Source organism: Notolepis coatsorum (genome assembly GCF_963971535.1).
Source record: "Notolepis coatsorum genome assembly, chromosome: 2".
Taxonomy (NCBI): Eukaryota; Metazoa; Chordata; class Actinopteri; order Aulopiformes; family Paralepididae; genus Notolepis; species Notolepis coatsorum.
The window spans coordinates 219,451,240-219,471,493 of NC_140166.1; the positions used below are offsets into that span (position 1 = coordinate 219,451,240).

General features: G+C 44.8%; 2 protein-coding genes across 2 annotated transcripts in view; one reads left to right on the forward strand and one right to left on the reverse strand.

The window, feature by feature from the left end:
- The window catches only part of rin3 (Ras and Rab interactor 3), a 47,040-nt gene that overhangs the window by 5,268 nt on the left and 21,518 nt on the right, over positions 1-20,254 (reverse strand). Inside the window, 5 exon segments of the mRNA XM_084338183.1 lie at positions 27-158; positions 1,144-1,330; positions 4,185-4,306; positions 5,119-5,290; positions 16,078-16,261. Coding sequence (XP_084194309.1) covers positions 27-158; positions 1,144-1,330; positions 4,185-4,306; positions 5,119-5,290; positions 16,078-16,261 — 797 coding nt within the window.
- LOC311248885 (kelch repeat and BTB domain-containing protein F47D12.7-like) lies at positions 5,605-15,648 on the forward strand (the record flags this gene model as incomplete). Its single annotated transcript, XM_084338114.1, has 5 exons — positions 5,605-5,636; positions 7,833-8,247; positions 11,564-11,638; positions 11,805-12,013; positions 15,630-15,648. 5 exons carry the CDS (start codon positions 5,605-5,607, stop codon positions 15,646-15,648), a joined length of 750 nt encoding a protein of 249 aa, XP_084194240.1.

Sequence of the window (20,254 nt, forward strand, 5' to 3'; positions counted from 1 at the left end):
ACGGACGGACGGACGGACGGACGGACCTTCTCCCAGTGTCAGTGCTGGGTCCATCAGCTCCATCATGTATTCCACGTCCAGCTGCAGAGCCGTGATGTTGGACCGGGCCAGGACGTACATCATCACAGGCAGGAAGTCATCCACTCCGTGGGCCCGCCCTAAACAAAGACAACACAACTTTATTAGCAGTTATAACACAGACAGAGAGAGAATACAACTTTATTAGCAGTTATAATACAGAGAGAGAGAGAACACGACTTTATTAAAAGTTATAATACAGACAGAGAGAATACAACTTTATTAGCAGTTATAATACAGACAGAGAGAGAATAAAACTTTACATTTACATTTCATTTAGTCATTTAGCTGAAACGCTTTTATCCAAAGAGACTTACAAGTTCTGTACGACAGGCCATCAGGAAGGATACAACTCTATCAGCTGAGTAACAATGTTCATCAAAGTGTTGAGTGCTACAGTGTAGGTTAGTTTATTAGGACAAGTGCATGACAGTAAGGTTAGTCACGGTTAGATTTAAAAAAAAAAAAAAAAAAAAAAAAAAAAAATTAGATAATGGTTGAAGAAGTGCATCTTTAGTCGACGGCGAAAGATTGAACGTGTTTCGGCTGTCCTAACTGGGGTGGGTAGTTCATTCCACCATTGTGGGGCAAGGACAGAAAGAGAATACAACTTTATAAACTGTTATAATACAGAGAGAGAGAGAGAGAGAGAATACAAGTTTATTAACAGTTATAATACAGAGAGAGAATACAACTTTAGCAGTTATAATGACCTGGACAGCTGACTGACATGGCATTGTAGACGATCTCACAGGTCTTCAGCAGTAGAAGGGTTAGAGGTTAGAGGTCAGAGGTCATTACCTGGGGAGCTGACTGACATGGCCTCGTAGACAATCTCGCAGGCCTTCAGCAGTAGAAGGGTTAGAGGTTAGAGGTCAGAGGTCATTACCTGGGGAGCTGACTGCCATGGCCTCGTAGACCATCTTGCAGGCCTTCAGCAGTAGAAGGGTTAGAGGTTAGAGGTCAGAGGTCATTACCTGGGGAGCTGACTGACATGGCCTCGTAGACCATCTTGCAGGCCTTCAGCAGTAGAAGGGTTAGAGGTTAGAGGTCAGAGGTCATTACCTGGGGAGCTGACTGACATGGCCTCGTAGACCATCTTGCAGGTCTTCAGCAGCAGCTCGATCTTCTTCTGTGGTGAGTAATCCAAGTGGAGGCTGGTCAGTTTACTGTTGATCTTCTCGATGACCGGCGCCTCTGGGACGGACGTGGTTATCCCCAGCGCCGTGGTCGTGCTGCCCAGAACCAGGGACTGGGAGAGAGGAGAATAGAGTAGAAATATACTTTTATTATCCAGAGGGGAATTGGGCACTACTACAAATCGCTCACATTAAACATTTAGACGGAACAAAGTCACGAATAAGAATAGAATAAAATATACAGTAAATAAATACAGTAAAAATATACAGTAAGTGTAATATTGCACAGTGCTGTTTCTAGTAAGAGTCCAGGAAGATGGCGACTGTCACCCTGTGCTCAGTGATGCAGTGTAAAGTCTGATGGCTGTCGGAATGAAGGACTTCCTGTGCCGTTCAGTGCTGCATTTAGGGAGAGAGTAGTAGTATTTGCAATAGTAATAGTATTAATACTATAGTATACTGTATACTTTACTTACTCATAGTATATATTTAGATTCTAGTGTCATTGACCATATTTATTGTATATGATAGGATAGGGCACACAGACCCTCACCTGCACTTTTGATCACACTGCCTACTTGCTCATATGCATATATTCAGAGTTAATTATATTGTTTACACTGCTTATTTAAACTTTTCTACTGTACTATAATTGTATTGCCTGTATTTATGTCTTCTACTACTACCACCATGTCCATACATGTACCTCCCCTCCCCCCTCCCCCATGCTGCTATGATGCCTGAATTTCCCCAAAGGGATCAATACAGGAATATCTTATCTTATCTTAATAGTAGTAGTAGTATTAGCAATATTAGTAATAGTAGTAGTAGCAGCAGTAGTAGTAGTAGTAGTAGTAGTAGTAGTAGTAGTAGTAGTAGTAGTAGTAGTAGTAGTAGTAGTTGTAATTTAGTAGTAGTAGCAGTAGTAGTAGTAGTTGTTGTAATTTAGGAGTAGTAGTAGTAGTAGTAGTAGTAGTAGTAGTAGTAGTTGTTGTAATTTAGGAGTAGTAGTAGTAGTAGTAGTAGTAGTAGTAGTAGTAGTAGTAGTAGTAGTAGTAGTAGTAGTAGTAGTAGTAGTAGTAGTAGTAGTAGTTGTTGTTGTAATTTAGGAGTAGTAGTAGTAGCAGTAGTAGTAGTAGTAGTAGTTGTTGTAATTTAGGAGTAGTAGTAGTAGTAGTAGTAGTAGTAGTAGTAGTAGTAGTAGTAGTAGTAGTAGTAGTAGTAGCAGTAGTAGTAGCAGTAGTAGTTGTTGTAATTTAGGAGTAGTAGTAGTAGTAGTAGTAGCAGTAGTAGCAGTAGTAGTAGTAGTTGTTGTAATTTAGGAGTAGTAGCAGTAGTAGTAGTAGTAGTAGTAGTAGTAGTAGTAGTAGTAGTAGTAGTAGCAATAGTAGTAGTAGTAGTAGTAGTAGTAGTAGTAGTAGTAGTAGTAGCAATAGTACCAGTAGTAGTAGTAGCAGTAGTAGTAGTAGTAGTAGTAGTAGTAGTAGTAGTAGTAGTAGTAGTAGTAGTAGTAGTAGTAGCAGTAGTAGTAGTAGTAGTAGTAGTAGTAGTAGTAGTAGTAGTAGTAGTAGTAGTAGTAGTTGTAATTTAGTAGTAGTAGCAGTAGTAATAGTAGTAGTAGCAGCAGCAATAGTAGTCAATCAATCAGATTTATTTATATAGCACATTTAACATGACACGTGTCAACCAAAGTGCTGTACAGAGGGTAGATACACATAGATACATATTGACAACAATCACACTCCGTTTTATGGGAGGGCACACAGGCAAACACATAGGAAAACAGGGCATGAGTCAGTGAACGGGAAAGGCTAGTAGGTAGAAGTGGGTTTTGAGCCTCGATTTGAAGGCATCTATCGAGGGGGCGAGGAGCCTAATGGAGGTGGGGATGCTGTTCCACAGTTCAGGGGCTGCGACAGCAAAGGCACGGCCCCCCCTGAGCTTGAGGTTAGACCTCCGGACTGTCAGGAGCCTCTGATCGGCTGACCTGAGGGACCTGGTGTTGGAATAGGGGGATAGGAGGTCTGAGATGTAGGAGGGGGGGTGACCATTAAGGGCTTTAAAAACAAATAGGAGAACCTTAAAATCTATCCTGTAGCGCAGTGGTTGCCAAACTGTGGTGCGCGCACCCCTTGTGGTGCGCGAGCGCCCTCTAGGTGGTGCGTGACATGAAAAGGCTTGGTAAAGGTGGTAAAAAATAAAAAATTTAATTACAATAAAATGTCATAAAAATCGTAGTCAACCTTTAGTATTATGGATATTAAACATGCTGGCAGAGTACATGCATCCATGTTGTCGTGAACATTTTAATTAAATAAAGAAATTCCCTATCCATAGTCGCCGTGGGAAGAGATCAAATAAAAAATTTAATCTGTGCACGGAGACCACAGATTGGGGGGTGCGTCAGCTAGGTCGGGAGGTGACAGGGGGTGCACGGCCAAAAAAGTTTGGGAACAGGGGTGATGTGGTCTCTCTTGCGGGTTCCGGTCAACAGTCTGGCAGCAGCGTTTTGTACCAGTTGTAAGCGGGACAGGGAAGACTGGTTAATGCCTATATAGAGGGAGTTGCAGTAGTCTAATCTAGATGAAATGAAGGCGTGGATGACTCTCTGAAGGTCTGCAGGGGAGAGAAGGGCTTTGAGTTTGGCAATGGTGCGTAGTTGGAAAAAACATGCCTTTACCACTGAGTTCACTTGTCTGTCGAATTTAAATTGTGGATCAAAAATGACACCTAGGTTCTTGACATAAGGCTTGACCCAGGTAGTTGTAGGGCTCGGGAGATAGAGCAGTCATCTGGCAATCCGGAGTTTCCCGGTTCGATTCCCGCTCCTCCCGGGCAGCGTGTCGATGTGTCCTTGAGCAAGACACTTAACCCCTAATTGCTCCCGATGAGCAGGTTGGCACCTTGCATGGTATAATACTAATAATAACAAGAAGAATGTTAATAATAATAATAATCTCCTGTCACCTGGTTCTGTGTCAGTCGTAGCAGACTGTCTCTCTCAGTGTGAAGTGCCTCTAGACTGCGGTAGATTGGTTCTCTCAGTGGTTTCAACACACTCTTACACAGAGCTGCTTCTACTATAGCCTCTACACACACACACACACACACACACACACACACACACACACACACACACACACACACACACACACACACACACACACACACACACACACACACACACACACACACACACACACACACACAGATACAATACATACAGTAAGGCTAAATGAGGGCATTGCAGTTGAAAGAGAACTTACTTTCACCCTTTCACTGCCACACTACAGAGGGTTAACCCTTTACTATCACACTACCGACGGCCACCTGCTGTTGTGTGGCAGTGAAAGGGTTAACCTTCTGTGTTTTGTCGCAGTGAAAGGGTTAACCGTTCGGTAGCGCGGCAGTGAAAGGGTTAATGAACTGTTACAATATCTGAACTGAACATCACTGTTCTGAAGCTCGGTCGGTCGGTCGGTCGGTCGGTCGGTCGGTCGGTCGGTCGTCAGTCAGTCAGTCACTGTCAGTCAGTCAGTCAGTCAGTCAGTCAGTCAGTCAGTCAGTCAGTAAGTCAGTCAGTCAGTCAGTCAGTCAGTCAGTCAGTCAGTCAGTCAGTCAGTCAGTCAGTTATTTAGTTGGTTACTGTAGTTGGTTAGTTGCAATAATACTTTATTATATGTCTTGCTGTGGTTCTGTTATGACCTGGAGGTCAGTACTCTGTAGCAGCTAGTCAATGTTAATTAGTTAGTTCTGATTCAGTTAGAGGTAATATTACCTAGTTTATCATGTGTATAATGTTAATTAGTTAGTTCTGGTTCAGTTAGAGGTAATATTACCATAGTTTATCATGTGTATAATGTTAATTAGTTAGTTCTGGTTCAGTTAGAGGTAATATTACCTAGTTTATCGTTGGTATATTGATGCTGTGGTTCCAGCATTGCCTGCAGCTCAGTACTCTGTAGTAAATAACTCTTCAGCTGCGTCATCATCTGTCTGATCTCCTGCAGGAGTGCGGTGCACGAGGAGTGGGCCGAGAGGGTCTCCAGGGTGAAGCTCCGATGTTCCTTCACCTGGAGAACAGAAGACCATGTGTTGAGATAAGAGACTCTGTATGGGATTGTTAGTAACTGTCCAACTGTACATATGACTGTTTACACTAGTAACTGTTTACCTGTGTAGACAATTGTCTCCATCAGTGATTGCCTTGGTGCATATATATCTGTCCCCACTGGAGGGCGCTCTGGGCGTAGCCACTCAGGTATTCTACCTTAGGACGACTATAAAAGAGATGGCGCCCTATCGTTCTCTCCTCCAACGTGTTGTACAACTACTGCTTATGTGTGAATAAAAGAAGCCAAGCCAGTTCAGGCACAAGATAGAAACCATGCCTCTTGACCACATTATTGCTGCCCTGAAGTGAGTTCTGTTAACAACCAGGTCAGAAGAATGAAAAACATCACGTCTCACAGATAGGGATGCGCCGATCCGACTTTTTCAGTCCCGATACCGATCCAATACCCATTGTTCAAAACTTTTTTTCAAAAAAGTTAAGAAAAAAAAAGAAAATTCCAAGTAAAAAAAAATATATTTAGTTTTTAAGAATTGTAAAGGATCACAAGTGTGTTTTTGATTGGTTGTAAACAAAGACTTGATTCAATTAATAAACTGTATGCCTCACTCAGGGACGTGCACAGGACTTTAGAGGGGCAGGTGCTCAAAGGCTGAAAAGGGCACTGGGCCTGTGTATGTTTTAACCGAGCGCACGTAGCGCACAAGCCCGGTTTTTAAGGGCCCTTTTCGGGCGGGGGGCCCCCTTTTTATGCTTTTTGGGGGGTTTTGGTGATCAAATATTGAATATTGAACTATAATAATCAGTGCAGGAGCTCACTTATCCTTGAAAGACACTTTTATCACTGACTTAAAAGGCCCATACATCTTCATAAATGTTCAGGGCGGAGGGAATAAGTGCTTACCCTACAGACCCCAAGTCTGTATATTCTGTATTATATCCGACAGGTCATTAGGACAGCAGACTCGGTTGGCACTGCTCAAAACTTACCTTTTTAAAATAGCTTTTAAATGAATTATTATCTTTATTTCATTGTCTTATTTTTCTTTATTTCTATACATTTTACTTAAATATTTGATTATAATTTGTATCATTGTTTTATGTAGTTTTTTTTATCATTTTATTTGTTCTTTTTTAATGTCAACATATTATTTAAATTATTCAAATGGACCTCAAACATGTTCCGTTGTGATGTCACAGTATGATGTCATAATCAAACATTCTAGAACATTTGTGATGTCACAGTATGATGTCATAATCAAACATTCTAGAACATTTGTGTATCTATTCAACAATTCTCTCTGAAGATCTCACTTGTTGTTTCCGGCTACTTGTCTGTAAGCTTGAATATATACTGTAGATACAATTTTTAAATCACCACATGGAAAAGGAAACAATGTCCTGTACAATCCTTAATGAACTGCGTCTGGAGGGAAGGTTCTGTGATGTGGTTATTAAAGTCAACAGCACTGAGTTTAATGCCCACAAGGCAATCCTGTGTTGCTGCAGCGACTATTTCAGGTACGTTTAGCTTGGTTCAGGTTATCTTGGTTCAGGTTAGCTTGGTTAGTAAACAGATACCATACTGTACTTCTACTGTAAACAGATACTATACTGTACTTCTACTGTAAAAATATACTATACTGTACTTCTACTGTAAAAAGATACTATACTTCTACTGTGCTAAGACCCTATACTTCTACAGTGAATATATATTAGTACACAGGATAGAATGTTGCTTACTGATCAGATATCTCTATACTCTGCATCCCACAGAACACTCTTCACTTGCTTGAGCGACTCAGAGAAAGCAGTCTACACTATCCCTGGGGTGTCCCCGGGTATGATGAAGCTCATCATAGAGTACGCCTACACACGCTTTGTGCCGGTGACAGCAGAGAACGTGAAAGAGCTTCTGGTGGCTGCAGACCAGCTTCTCGTCACTGGCATAGTAGGAGCGTGCTCTGACTTCCTAGAAGGCCAGCTGTCTCTGGAAAACTGTGTCGACATCTGGAGGTTTGCAGACATCTACTGCTGCCCTGACCTGAGGCGCAAGGCCTATCTCTTCATCGTGTGCCACTTTGAGGAGATGCTGCACGTCTCACAGGAGTTTGTGGAGCTGTCCCTGCAGCAACTGGTGGACATCATCGAGAGGGATGACCTGAACGTGAAGAGCGAGGAGACGGTGTTCGAGGCCATCCTCCGTTGGATCGACCACTCCCGTGAGGAGCGTAAAACACACATCCCTTTGCTGCTGCCCAAGGTAACTAATTGTATTACTGTGCATTACATTAAAACAACACTAGGTTCCCTAGTACAGTGGTTCTCAAACATTTGGGTCCAAACTGTTCCCTAGCAAGAGAAACCGTCTACAACCGATGTCTAAGTTGTACCCGCTGTCTGCTTGTCTCTTCCCAGGTTCGCATGGGCTTGATGAGGCCTGACTACTTCACGAGCAACGTCCAGAACAACCCTGTGGTGAGGGACAGCCAGGACTGCAGGCCCCTCATCCTCAGCGTCCTGAAACCCCCTGGCTCCGACAGGCTCCCAAACCCCCTGACCCGCCCACGCCTGCCCCAGGAGGTCCTATTGGCCATCGGAGGCTGGAGTGGCGGCATCCCGACCAATGGCATAGAGGCTTACGATATCCGAGCCGGTGGATGGATCGACGTGGGCGTTGAGGCAGAGAGTCCCCGGGCCTACCGCGGCACCGCTTATCTCCACGGTCTGGTCTACTGCGTCGGCGGCTTGGACGGCGTAGAGTATTTCAGCAGTGTGTGCAGGTTCAACCCTGTCACTCGCAGCTGGCTGCAGGCGGCTCCCATGCACTCACGCCGCAGTTACCTCAGCGTGGTCGTGTTGGACGGCTGTATCTACGCCATGGGAGGGTTCGACGGACACCAACTGAACACCGCCGAGCGCTACGAGCCTGAAACCAACCAGTGGACACTGATCTCACCCATGCTGGAGCACAGGTGCGGCGCAGGGGCAGCAGCCCTCCACAGCAAGGTTGGTATCATTCAGAATCAGAAATGTCTTCATCAAGTCAGCTGCACATACAAGGATTTTGTCTTGGTCCTTTGGTCCAGGGGTTCCCAAAGTCGGGGTCAACAGTGACCCAGGGGGGTCGCGAGCCGCCGCGGGGGGGGGGGGTTGCCAGATAATTAAAAAGAGGAGGAAGATGAGGATTAGGAGCAGGAGGAGGAGGAAGAGGAGGAAGAGGAGGATTAGGAGCAGGAGGAGGAGGAGGAAGAGGAGGATTAGGAGCAGGAGGAGGGGGAGGAAGAGGAGGAGCAGGAGGAGGAAGAGGAGGAGCAGGAGGAGGAAGAGGAGGATTAGGAGCAGGAGGAGGAGGATGATTAGGAGGAGGAGGAAGAGGAAGAGGAGGAAGAGTAGGAGGAGGGGGAGGAGGAGGGAGCAGGGGATCCATCTAAGAACCTTAAACATTTATTAGACCAAAAGAAATCCAAAGAAATTAATAAATTACTATCAGCCAAAGGTGGTGCATTTCTTTCTTCTAGTAATTCAGACAATATCGGTTTTTAGTTTGTGTAATGTAATTATGCAGTCAGGCCACTGAACTTAGAAGCAGGCCAGGCCAGTGTTTCTAGTTGCACCAGCACAATAGTTAGATAACCTAGGTGGGGAACAACCAGGAGATCACTGCAACTCACACAAGTTGGAGAACTATCTCTCTCTCTCTCTCTCTCTCTCTCTTGCTCTCACTCACACACAAAGGGAGCCGCATGTGATTGGTGGAGGCGGGACCCTTACAAAAAAACTGCTAATCATTGACACATGCTAGCCTGTAATAATCCCCCCCAGAAAAATCTACTTTGCATTTGATATATTGCAAATATATGCCATCACATACACTGGCATTTAAAGGGTTAGAATTATAAAATGAATATGTGGTGTTATGATCAGGGCTGAAGTTGAATAAAAGATTGTATTTTTTTCAACTACAAAAAACAGAAAATCCATAGAAATCTGTGTTGTTGCTAATCATACATATGCTAGCCTGTTTTTTAACAATAATTTGTGATGCCATCACAAACACTGGCATTTAAAGGGTACAAATAAAAAAATTCCTGCACCAGAATGCAGGAAATTAAGTCTTTGTAACAAAACATTTCCTGGTGGGGGACCCCCAGACCCCCTGCTTAAAAAGTGGCCTGACTGGGGCTATATTTTGCACTATATTTCCTGGCCTGAATGATTTTCCCAGTCCGGCCCTGGTTAAAAGCCTCCAATGCTTATTAGTGTGTGTGTGTTTGAACTAGAGCTGGGCATAGATAATTTTTTTTAATCTAGATTAATCTACCTGCAATCCTGGAATTAATCTAGATTAATCTAGATTAAAATGGCTCAAAAAAAAAAATCTGCCGAAGGTGTTCAAAATAGGTGTGTTCTACCCAAATAATGACCAGAGGAGGAGATTTATCCTCTCCTCTTCATCTGAGGAGTCACTAGCTGTTCTATCTCCTTGTTCAACAGCATGAACATGTCTCTTCTTTTTGTAATTTCCAGTGTTTCTTTTAAAACCAGATGTATCGTAATTTTCTGTGCCCTTCCTTTGATGCCATTAACATTGTTACACTGATATTGACAGCTCTCTCCAGTGTCAAATCACTCTCTGTCAGTAGTTTCTTCTGTGAACCTTCATTTCTTAATCCACAGACAAACCTGTCTCTCAATGTGTCTTTTAGTGAATCTCTAAATTCACAATGCTGCTGACTGGTTGCTCACACACAGACTGCTGCAGAAGCAGGTTTCTCAACAAATTCAGTGCAAGCTCAGTGTAACAGTTCCATGAATGAATGAATGAAAACGTTATTTAACAGATTGCAGAATGGGTACAATACAGTACGGCTCAATACATACAATTGTTAAGGGGATGCAGACCAGAGAAAGACGTTTGTCTTGTTTACATCAGGGTCCCCCATTTTCATTTATTTGCTCCACATTGTCATTAGCCCCTTTCGTGACTGTGATGCACTGAGTGAATCCACAGTCACTTGCTCCTCAATAGGAAACCAACCTAGATTTACCATGAAGGACTGGTTCTGGCCGAACCGTTCGTTATACAAGAATCACAGAGAAATTACAAAGGTACTCACAGTTGCATGAGGATTTCGGACAGAGATAAGGGATGGTGCGCATGCGCTAGCTGTGATCACCCAACGGCGGAAATAATGCCGTTTTGAGCAGTTTATAAAAATTATTTAAAATGTTTATTAGCAACGCAGAGCTTTCAAACCATCCCGTATCTCTGTCCGAAACCCTTGTGCAACTGTGAGCACCTTTGAAACGTCTCTGTGATTCTTGTATAACGAACGGTTCAGCCAGAACCAGTCCTTCAAGGTAAATCTAGGTTAGTTTCCTATTGAGGAGCAAGTGACTGTGGATTCACTCCGTGCATCACAGTCACGAAAGGGGCTACATTGTCATCAAACGGTCCAATATTTCCAATAACCCAAGCCATTTCTGTTGTAAACACTCACGATAGTCCAGTCGATCCTTCCTTTAGTGTGTAAAGTGGATTTCCTCCTCTTGTAGATGTTTCCCAGTGCCGCCCGTATGAACGTGAGCTAACATGCTAACTCGCTAACGTTAATAATCTAAACAAGGCTTGCAACGGACTTCTTTTTTCTTGCATTGCGCAGATTCAGACGTCCTCATCGCCGAATTGTGTTATATCCTGAGGACTTCTTAACCTCACCTGTATAACAATGATTACCGGACCACTACTTTAGTTTAACACATTATTCTGACTACAGCTCCGGTAGTGCAATCACTTCCTGGTACCACAGCTGGGAACTACGGCAAGTATTTAAGGACAATACAGACCCAACGTTGAGAAAAAGATTAACGGCGTCAATTATATTATCGCGCGACACTAGTCTCGCGATAACGCAGCACGTTAACGCCGTTAACGGCCCAGCTCTAGTTTGAACGTTTGCATGTTTCAACCATACATTTCCATTTATAAAAAAAAAATAAAAAAAATATTATAATTTCTTTTACCTCCTATAATAGTGGGGGTCGCGGCTCTCTGACACCGTTATTTGGGGGTCGCGGCCTGAAAAGTTTGGGAACCACTGCTTTGGTCCATCAACATTAACAGACAAGACAATTAAAGTACAATGAAATAAAATGGAATATATAAACTAAATTAGAATATTCTTTTTTATTACAGGTTTACATCTGTGGTGGCTTCAACAGGACGGGGTGGCTGCTCACAGCTGAGTGCTACAGCCCAGACACAGACCAGTGGACTCTGATCGCCCCTATGAGCATCATGCGTAGCGGACTGGGAGTCGCTGCGTACGGAGGACAAGTCTATGCGGTAGGTGCACACGGAGACAAATGCTTTATACTAGATATTTCTATAGATATGTATAATTTGACTTGCAATGCTGCTGTGATGCCCTCATTTCCCTAAGTGGATTAATACAGTGCCTGCCTGCCTGAGCCACACACTAAAACATTCCTCTCATGTGTCCTGTCCTCAGGTGGGAGGGTTTGATGGTGGAAACTACCTGCGTAGCGCGGAGGCCTACAGCCCCTTGACTGACTCCTGGCGCGCCCTGCCCGCCATGATCACCCCCCGCAGAAACTTTGGCATCGGGGTGCTGGACGACCTGCTCTTCGTGGTCGGAGGTTGCAATGGCTTCTTCAACCCCATCTCCAATGTGGAGCGCTACGACCAGAGCAGCGACAGGTGGACTGTAGCCGAGGACATGAAGATCCAGCGCAGTGGCCTAAGCTGCTGCATAATGCATGGCCTGCCTAACATGAGCCAGTACGCTGCTCCCCGTGGAGGAGGAGGAGGAGAGGAGGAGGAGGAGGAGGAAGGAGGAGAGGGAGGAGGAGGAGAAGGAGGAGAGGAGGAGGAGGATTAGGAGGAGGAGGATGAGGAGCAGGAGGAGGAGGAGGATTAGGAGGAGGAGGAGGATTAGGAGGAGGAGGAGGATTAGGAGGAGGAGCAGTAGCAGGAGGGGGATTAGGAGGAGGAGGAAGAGGAGGAGGAAGATTAGGAGGAGGAGGAAGAGGAGGATTAGGAGCAGGAGGAGGAGGAAGAGGAGGATTAGGAGCAGGAGGAGGAAGAGGAGGATTAGGAGCAGGATGAGGAAGAGGAGGATTAGGAGCAGGAGGAGGAAGAGGCGGATTAGGAGCAGGAGGAGGAGGAAGAGGAGGATTAGGAGCAGGAGGAGGAGGAAGAGGAGGATTAGGAGGAGGAGGATTAGGAGCAGGAGGAGGAGGAGGAAGAGGAGGAGGAGGATTAGGAGCAGGAGGAGGAGGAGGAGGATTAGGAGCAGGAGGAGGAGGAAGATGAGGATTAGGAGGAGGAGGAGGAGGAAGAGGAGGATTAGGAGCAGGAGGATGAGGAAGAGAAGGGTTAGGAGGAGGAGGAAGAGGAGGATTAGGAGCAGGAGGAGGAAGAGGAAGAGGAGGATTAGGAGGAGGAGGAAGAGGAGGATTAGGAGGAGGAAGAGGAGGATTAGGAGCAGGAGGAGGAGGAAGAGGAGGATTAGGAGCAGGAGGAGGAAGAGGAGGATTAGGAGCAGGGGGAGGAAGAGGAGGAAGAGGAGGAGCAGGAGGAGGAGGAAGAGGAGGATTAGGAGCAGGAGGAGGAGGAGGAGGAAGAGGAGGATTAGGAGCAGGAGGAGGAAGAGGAGGATTAGGAGCAGGAGGAGGAGGAGGAGGAAGAGGAGGAGGAAGATGAGGATTAGGAGCAGGAGGAGGAGGAAGAGGAGGAAGAGGAGGATTAGGAGCAGGAGGAGGAGGAGGAAGAGGAGGATTAGGAGCAGGAGGGGGAGGAAGAGGAGGAGCAGGAGGAGGAAGAGGAGGAGCAGGAGGAGGAAGAGGAGGATTAGGAGCAGGAGGAGGAGGATGATTAGGAGGAGGAGGAAGAGGAAGAGGAGGAAGAGTAGGAGGAGGGGGAGGAGGAGGGAGCAGGGGATCCATCTAAGAACCTTAAACATTTATTAGACCAAAAGAAATCCTAAGAAATTAATAAATTACTATCAGCCAAAGGTGGTGCATTTCTTTCTTCTAGTAATTCAGACAATATCGGTTTTTAGTTTGTGTAATGTAATGTAATATCTGTTATTAGTTTGTGTAATGTTATCTGTTTTTAGTTTGTGTAATGTAATGTAATATCTGTTTTTAGTTTGTGTAATGTAATGTAATATCTGTTTTTAGTTTGTGTAATGTGATGTAATATCAGTTTTTAGTTTGTGTAATGTAATGTAATATCTGTTTTTAGTTTGTTTAATGTAATGTAATATCTGTTTTTAGTTTGTGTAATGCACATAATATGGGAAAGGTTGAGCCTGTTAGGAATTGCACCCCCAACCCAAGCAGATTGCAGATCACTCTCTATATGGAGGTAAAAAAAGAAAATATGGTAAAAATAATTGGCATAAAAATAGCACTTTTTTATGAGGCACAAAAGGGCAGGTGCTTGTGCACCCGTTGGGCTCTATGTGTGCACGTGCCTGCTCGCTGTGCCCTTGAGCAAGGCACCTCAGTTTTAACCGCTCCAGTGTTAGCTGCTCAGGGGCCAGTAGTAGAGTGCCTGACCATAGTGTCTTTATACCTGTATCACTGGACATATAAATGCATATTAAATCAAATCAAATTGATTTGTAAAGCCCGAAATCACAAGTTAATGTCCCCATGGGCCGGACAAGTCTTCTTTAAACTATTCAAGAAGAAACATCCCAATAAATCAAGAACAAAAAACCCACCATGAAATCCAAAATAAATGTAAAATAAATAAATGCAACACTCCCAGACATACCCCAGCAAAGGTAAGGAAAAACCTATAGCAATAGGAAAAAAGCACCACAGGCGATGTGGAGGAGAGAAACCTTAGAAGGGCCGTTCAAGGGGGGATCTGCCTTCTTGGATGTCTGTGATAATAGTGTTGCTATGGATGGGTGGAGAATAAAACAGGCGAATAGTTGGTATGTATGTACATATACGTGTAATAAAACACAAATATGTGCATGCAATAGCAACTGGGGTACATAAGAACATTTTTGAAACATTTAAATATATTACAACTCTGTACATACATCTGATTAGCATTATACTCAGTAGAACAAATGTATATATCTTATACCCAGCTTAATCACTATATTAATATTACTATTGCACTTTACTGTTACATTTGCACTCGGGTTGGATGCCACACTTATTTTCATTGTACTTGTGCTGTATGATGACAATACATTTCAATTTAATCTAATCTAACTGGTACTATGACCTGAATGATGGTCCTAGAGGTCAGTGATTTGATGCTCTTTTGGTGTTTTGGCGATGGTTGCGTAAGAGAGTGCTGTCTTAACGTAAGAGAGTGCCGTCTTAACAGGTCGTGGGAAATCTCCCATATACTGTAGGCATTGGATTGGGTGGAGACCTGGTGACTATGAATGCCCTCGTATGCCCTGTGTATGGGGACATGTCACCCATATAGAAACACACAATCAATATCTGAGATGCAAATCAATAAATAACCTTCATAATAAATATAATATTTATATTGTAGTGGGTTCTATAGAGACACAATTCCCCATGGTATTGTTTTGATGTGTTGATGTGGCACTGTCACTTTAAGGAGATTGGTTTTGGGGTTGGGCTGAGAGGAGACGCCCTGTGTGGGGTTTCATTGATAAATGTTTGATTACTACAACCTGTCAGAAGCTAGCACGGCATAGTTCTGACAGCTGTCACTTGTGCTCAAATCAAATTTATTTATAGGGCCCGACAACACACGTTAATGTCCCCATGGGCCGTACAGGTCTTCTTTAAACAAGTCAAGAAGACAACATAGCAATAAGTCAAGAACAGAACAAGAACACCATAAGGTCCAAACATTTTTAGATGAATGCAAATAAATGAAAGAATGCAAGCACTCCCAGACATACCCCACGCGAAGGTAAGGAAAAACTCACTAAAACCTAACAATAGGGAAAAAAGCTCCACAGGCAGTGTGGAGGAGAGAAACAGACCCTACAGACCCCAAGAAGTGCTGTATATTCTGTATTGTTTAATATAAATGCATTTTTTATTCCAATCCCGATTTGTATTTGAGATTCCCAAATCCCATCGGACTTGACTTCTTCGTGTCCCTCAGTGAGTGTAGTACCAGCATTCAACTGTATGCGCCACAGCGGTTTCTATCATCATCATCATCATCACCACCCACGCTATGCATAAAATATATAGGTCCGCGGAGAGGCACACTGAGGAGGCCGTGCAAACTGCAATGGAATATGGGGCATCTCTCTCTTTACCTAATATTTTGATTCTATCCTGACATTTTTCAGTTGGAAGGGCAGTCTATAAGCATAACGAAAAAAAAATAATAATGTTTTTGTTGACAAAATGGCACTTTTTTATGAGGCTCAAAAGGGCAGGTGCTCAAGCACCCCTTGGGCTCTATGTGTGCACGTGCCTGGCCTCACTGTCACTGTGTGGAAGAGACTGGGATCATTCTTTTGTGCAAGCCAGGCTTGACTTAAAACATTACTTTCCTAATTTTGTGAAACTAAATGTAACAAATTAACACATAGATATAAATGTACTGAATTGTTATTTCTTATTTTATTTATTATTATAATATAAAAAATAAAAAAAATTATTTTAATCCGATTTATTTTTTTACCAATACCCGATCCATCTATTTTAGTGATATCGGCGGCCGATACCGATACCGATATTGGATCGGTGCATCCCTACTCACAGACCTGGGATCAGATGTGACCTCCTCCTCACCAGGTTACCGATGTAGCTCGCCGGGTCTCGGGTCAGCTCCACCAGCCTCTGGGTCAGCCGCCTCTCGTGGCTGATGAGTCCAGTGATCACGGTGGACAGGCGCTGACGGGCGCGGTCCAAGATCACCGTGGTGGGGGTCCTCTTCACCGCGGCTCCTCTGGAACTCCGACTAGCCTGTCCTCGACTGGAGAGAGGAGAGGAGAGGAGAAGGGAGGAGAGGGGAGGAGAGGAGAGGAGAGGAGAGGAGAGGAGAGAGGAGAGAGGAGAGGAGAGGAGAGGAGAGGAGAGGAGAGGGGAGGGGAGGGGAGGGGAGGGGAGGGGAGGAGAGGAGAGGAGAGGAGAGGAGAGGAGAGGAGAGGAGAGGAGAGGAGAGGAGGGGAGGGAGGGGATGGGAGAGGAGAAGAGAAGAGAAGAGAAGAGAGGAGAAGAGAAGAGAGGAGAGAGAGGAGAAGAGAGGAGAGTGGAGAGGGGAAAGGAGAGGAGAAGAGAGGAGAAGAGAGGAGAGGAGAGAGCAGAAGAGAAGAGAGAAGAGAGGGGAGAGGAGAGGAGAGAGATGAGAGGAGAGAGGATGAGAGTGGAGAGGAAAGAGGAGGAGAGGAAGAGTGGAGAGGAGAGAAGAGAGAAGGAGAGTAGAGAGGATAGGAGGATAGGAGGATAGGAGAGGAAGTATGGAGAGGGGAGATGAGAGGAGAAAAGAGAGAGATGAGAGAACAGACGAGAGGAAAGGAGAGAGAGAGGAGAGGAGAAGAGAAGAGCAGAGTAGAGGAGGGAGAACCATATTAAATGGCAGCAAAACTGAGGCCCTGCTCATCGGCTCCAAATCCACCCGCACCAAATCACAATTTGTGATGTCATAATCAAACATTCTAGAACATTTGTGATGTCACAGTATGATGTCATAATCAAACATTCTAGAACATTTGTGATGTCACAGTATGATGTCATAATCAAACAATTGTAGAACATGTGTATTCTATTCTCTCAGAAGATCTCAGATCTCAGAAGACAAGTGAAAATATCACTTGTTGTTTCCGGCTACTTGTCTGTAAGCTTGAATATATACTGTAGATACAATTTAAAAATCCCCACATGGAAAAGGAAACAATGTCCTGTACAATCCTTAATGAACTGCGTCTGGAGGGAAGGTTCTGTGATGTGGTTATTAAAGTCAACAGCACTGAGTTTAACGCCCACAAGGCAATCCTGTGTGGCTGCAGCGACTATTTCAGGTACGGTTATCTTGGTTCAGGTTATCTTGGTTCAGGTTAGCTTGGTTAGTAAACAAATACCATACTGTACTCCTACTGTAAACAGATACTATACTGTACTTCTACTGTAAACAGATACTATACTGTACTTCTACTGTAAAAAGATACTATACTGTACTTCTACTGTAAAAATATACTATACTTCTACTGTGCTAAGACCCTATACTTCTACAGTGAATATATATTAGTACACAGGATAGAATGTTGCTTACTGATCAGATATCTCTATACTCTGCATCCCACAGAACCCTCTTCACTCGCTTGAGCGACTCAGAGAAACCAGTCTACACTATCCCTGGGGTGTCCCCGGTATGATGAAGCTCATTATAGAGTACGCCTACACAAGCTTTGTGCCGGTGACAGCAGAGAACGTGAAAGAGCTTCTGGTGGCTGCAGACCAGCTTCTCGTCACTGGCATAGTAGGAGCGTGCTGTGACTTCCTAGAGGGCCAGCTGTCTCTGGAAAACTGTGTCGACATCTGGAGGTTTGCGGACATCTACTACTGCCCTGACCTGAGGCGCAAGGCCTATCTCTTCATCGTGTGCCACTTTGAGGAGATGCTGCGCGTCTCACAGGAGTTTGTGGAGCTGTCCCTGCAGCAACTGGTGGACATCATCGAGAGGGATGACCTGAACGTGAAGAGCGAGGAGACGGTGTTCGAGGCCATCCTCCGTTGGATCGACCACTCCCGTGAGGAGCGTAAAACACACATCCCTTTGCTTCTGCCCAAGGTAACTAATTGTATTACTGTGCATTACATTAAAACAACACTAGGTTCCCTAGTACAGTGGTTCTCAAACATTTGGGTCCAAACTGTTCCCTAGCAACAGAAACCGTCTACAACCGATGTCTAAGTTATACCCGCTGTCTGCTTGTCTCTTCCCAGGTTCGCATGGGTTTGATGAGGCCTGACTACTTCAGGAGCAACGTCAAGAACAACCCTGTGGTGAGGGACAGCCAGGACTGCAGGCCCCTCATCCTCAGTGTCCTGAACCCCCCTGGCTCCGACAGGCTCCCAAACCCCATGACCCGCCCACGCCTGCCCCAGGAGGTCCTATTGGCCATCGGAGGCTGGAGTGGCGGCATCCTGACCAATGGCATGGAGGCTTACGATATCCGAGCCGGTGGATGGATGGATGTGAGCGTTGAGGCGGAGAGTCCCCGGGCCGTCCACGGCACCGCTTATATCCACGGTCTGGTCTACTGCGTCGGCGGCCGGGATGGCTGGGAGCCTCTCAGCAGTGTGAGCAGGTTCAACCCCGTCACTCACAGCTGGCTGCAGGCGGCTCCCATGCACTCACGCCGCCGTGAGCTCAGCGTGGTCGCGTTGGACGGCTGTATCTACGCCATGGGAGGGTTCAACGGATATGTGCGACTGAACACCGCCGAGTGCTACGAGCCTGAAACCAACCAGTGGACACTGATCTCACCCATGCTGGAGCACAGGAGCACCGCAGGGGCAGCAGCCCTCCACGGCAAGGTTGGTATCATTCAGAATCAGAAATGTCTTCATCAAGTCAGCTGCACATACAAGGATTTTGTCTTGGTCCTTTGGTCCAGGGGTTCCCAAAGTCGGGGTCAACAGTGACCCAGGGGGGTTGCGAGCCGCCGCGGGGGGGTCGCCAGATGATTAAAAGAAAGAAAAAAATTCCTATATATATCTTTTTTTTTATGCAGTCAGGCCACTGAACTTAGAAGCAGGCCAGGCCAGTGTTTCTAGTTGCACCAGCGCAATAGTTAGATAACCTAGGTGGGGAACAACCAGGAGATCACTGCAACTCACACAAGTTGGAGAACTATCTCTCTCTCTCTCTCTCTTGCTCTCACACACACACAAAGGGAGCCGCATGTGATTGGTGGAGGCGGGACCCTTACAAAAAAACTGCTAATCATTGACACATATGCTAGCCTGTAATAACCCCCCCCAGAAAAATCTACTTTGCATTTGATATATTGCAAATATATATCATCACACACACTGGCATTTAAAAGGTTAGAATTATAAAATGAATATGTGGTGTTATGATCAGGGCTGAAGTTGAATAAAAGATTGTATTTTTTTCAATTACAAAAAAACAGAAAATCCATAGAAATCTGTGTTGTTGCTAATCATACATAATGCTAGCCTGTTTTTTAACAATAATTTGTGATGCCATCACAAACACTGGCATTTAAAGGGTACAAATAAAAAAAAGTCCTGCACCAGAATGCAGGAAATTAAGTCTTTGTAACAAAAAAAATCCTGGTGGGGGACCCCCAGACCCCCTGCTTAAAAGGTGGCCTGACTGGGGCTATATTTTGCACTATATTTCCTGGCCTGAATGATTTCCCCAGTCCGGCCCTGGTTAAAAGCCTCCAATGCTTATTAGTGTGTGTGTTTGAACGTTTGCATGTTTCAACCATACATTTCCATTTATATATAAAAAAAAAATATATATATATATTTTTTTACCTGCTATAATAGTGGGGGTTGCGGCTCTCTGACACCGTTATTTGGGGGTCGCGGCCTGAAAAGTTTGGGAACCCCTGCTTTGGTCCATCAACATTAACAGACAAGACAATTAAAGTACAATGAAATAAAATGGAATATATAAACTAAATTAGAATATTCTTTCTTATTACAGGTTTACATCTGTGGTGGCTTCAACGGGACGGAGATTCTGCTCACAGCTGAGTGCTACAGCCCAGACACCGACCAGTGGACTCTGATCGCCCCCATGAGCAGCAGGCGTGCCGCAGTGGGAGTCGCTGCGTACGGAGGACAAGTCTATGCGGTAGGTGCACACGGAGACAAATGCTTTATACTAGATATTTCTATAGATATGTATAATTTGACTTGCAATGCTGCTGTGATGCCCTCATTTCCCTAAGTGGATTAATACAGTGTCTGCCTGCCTGCCTGAGCCACA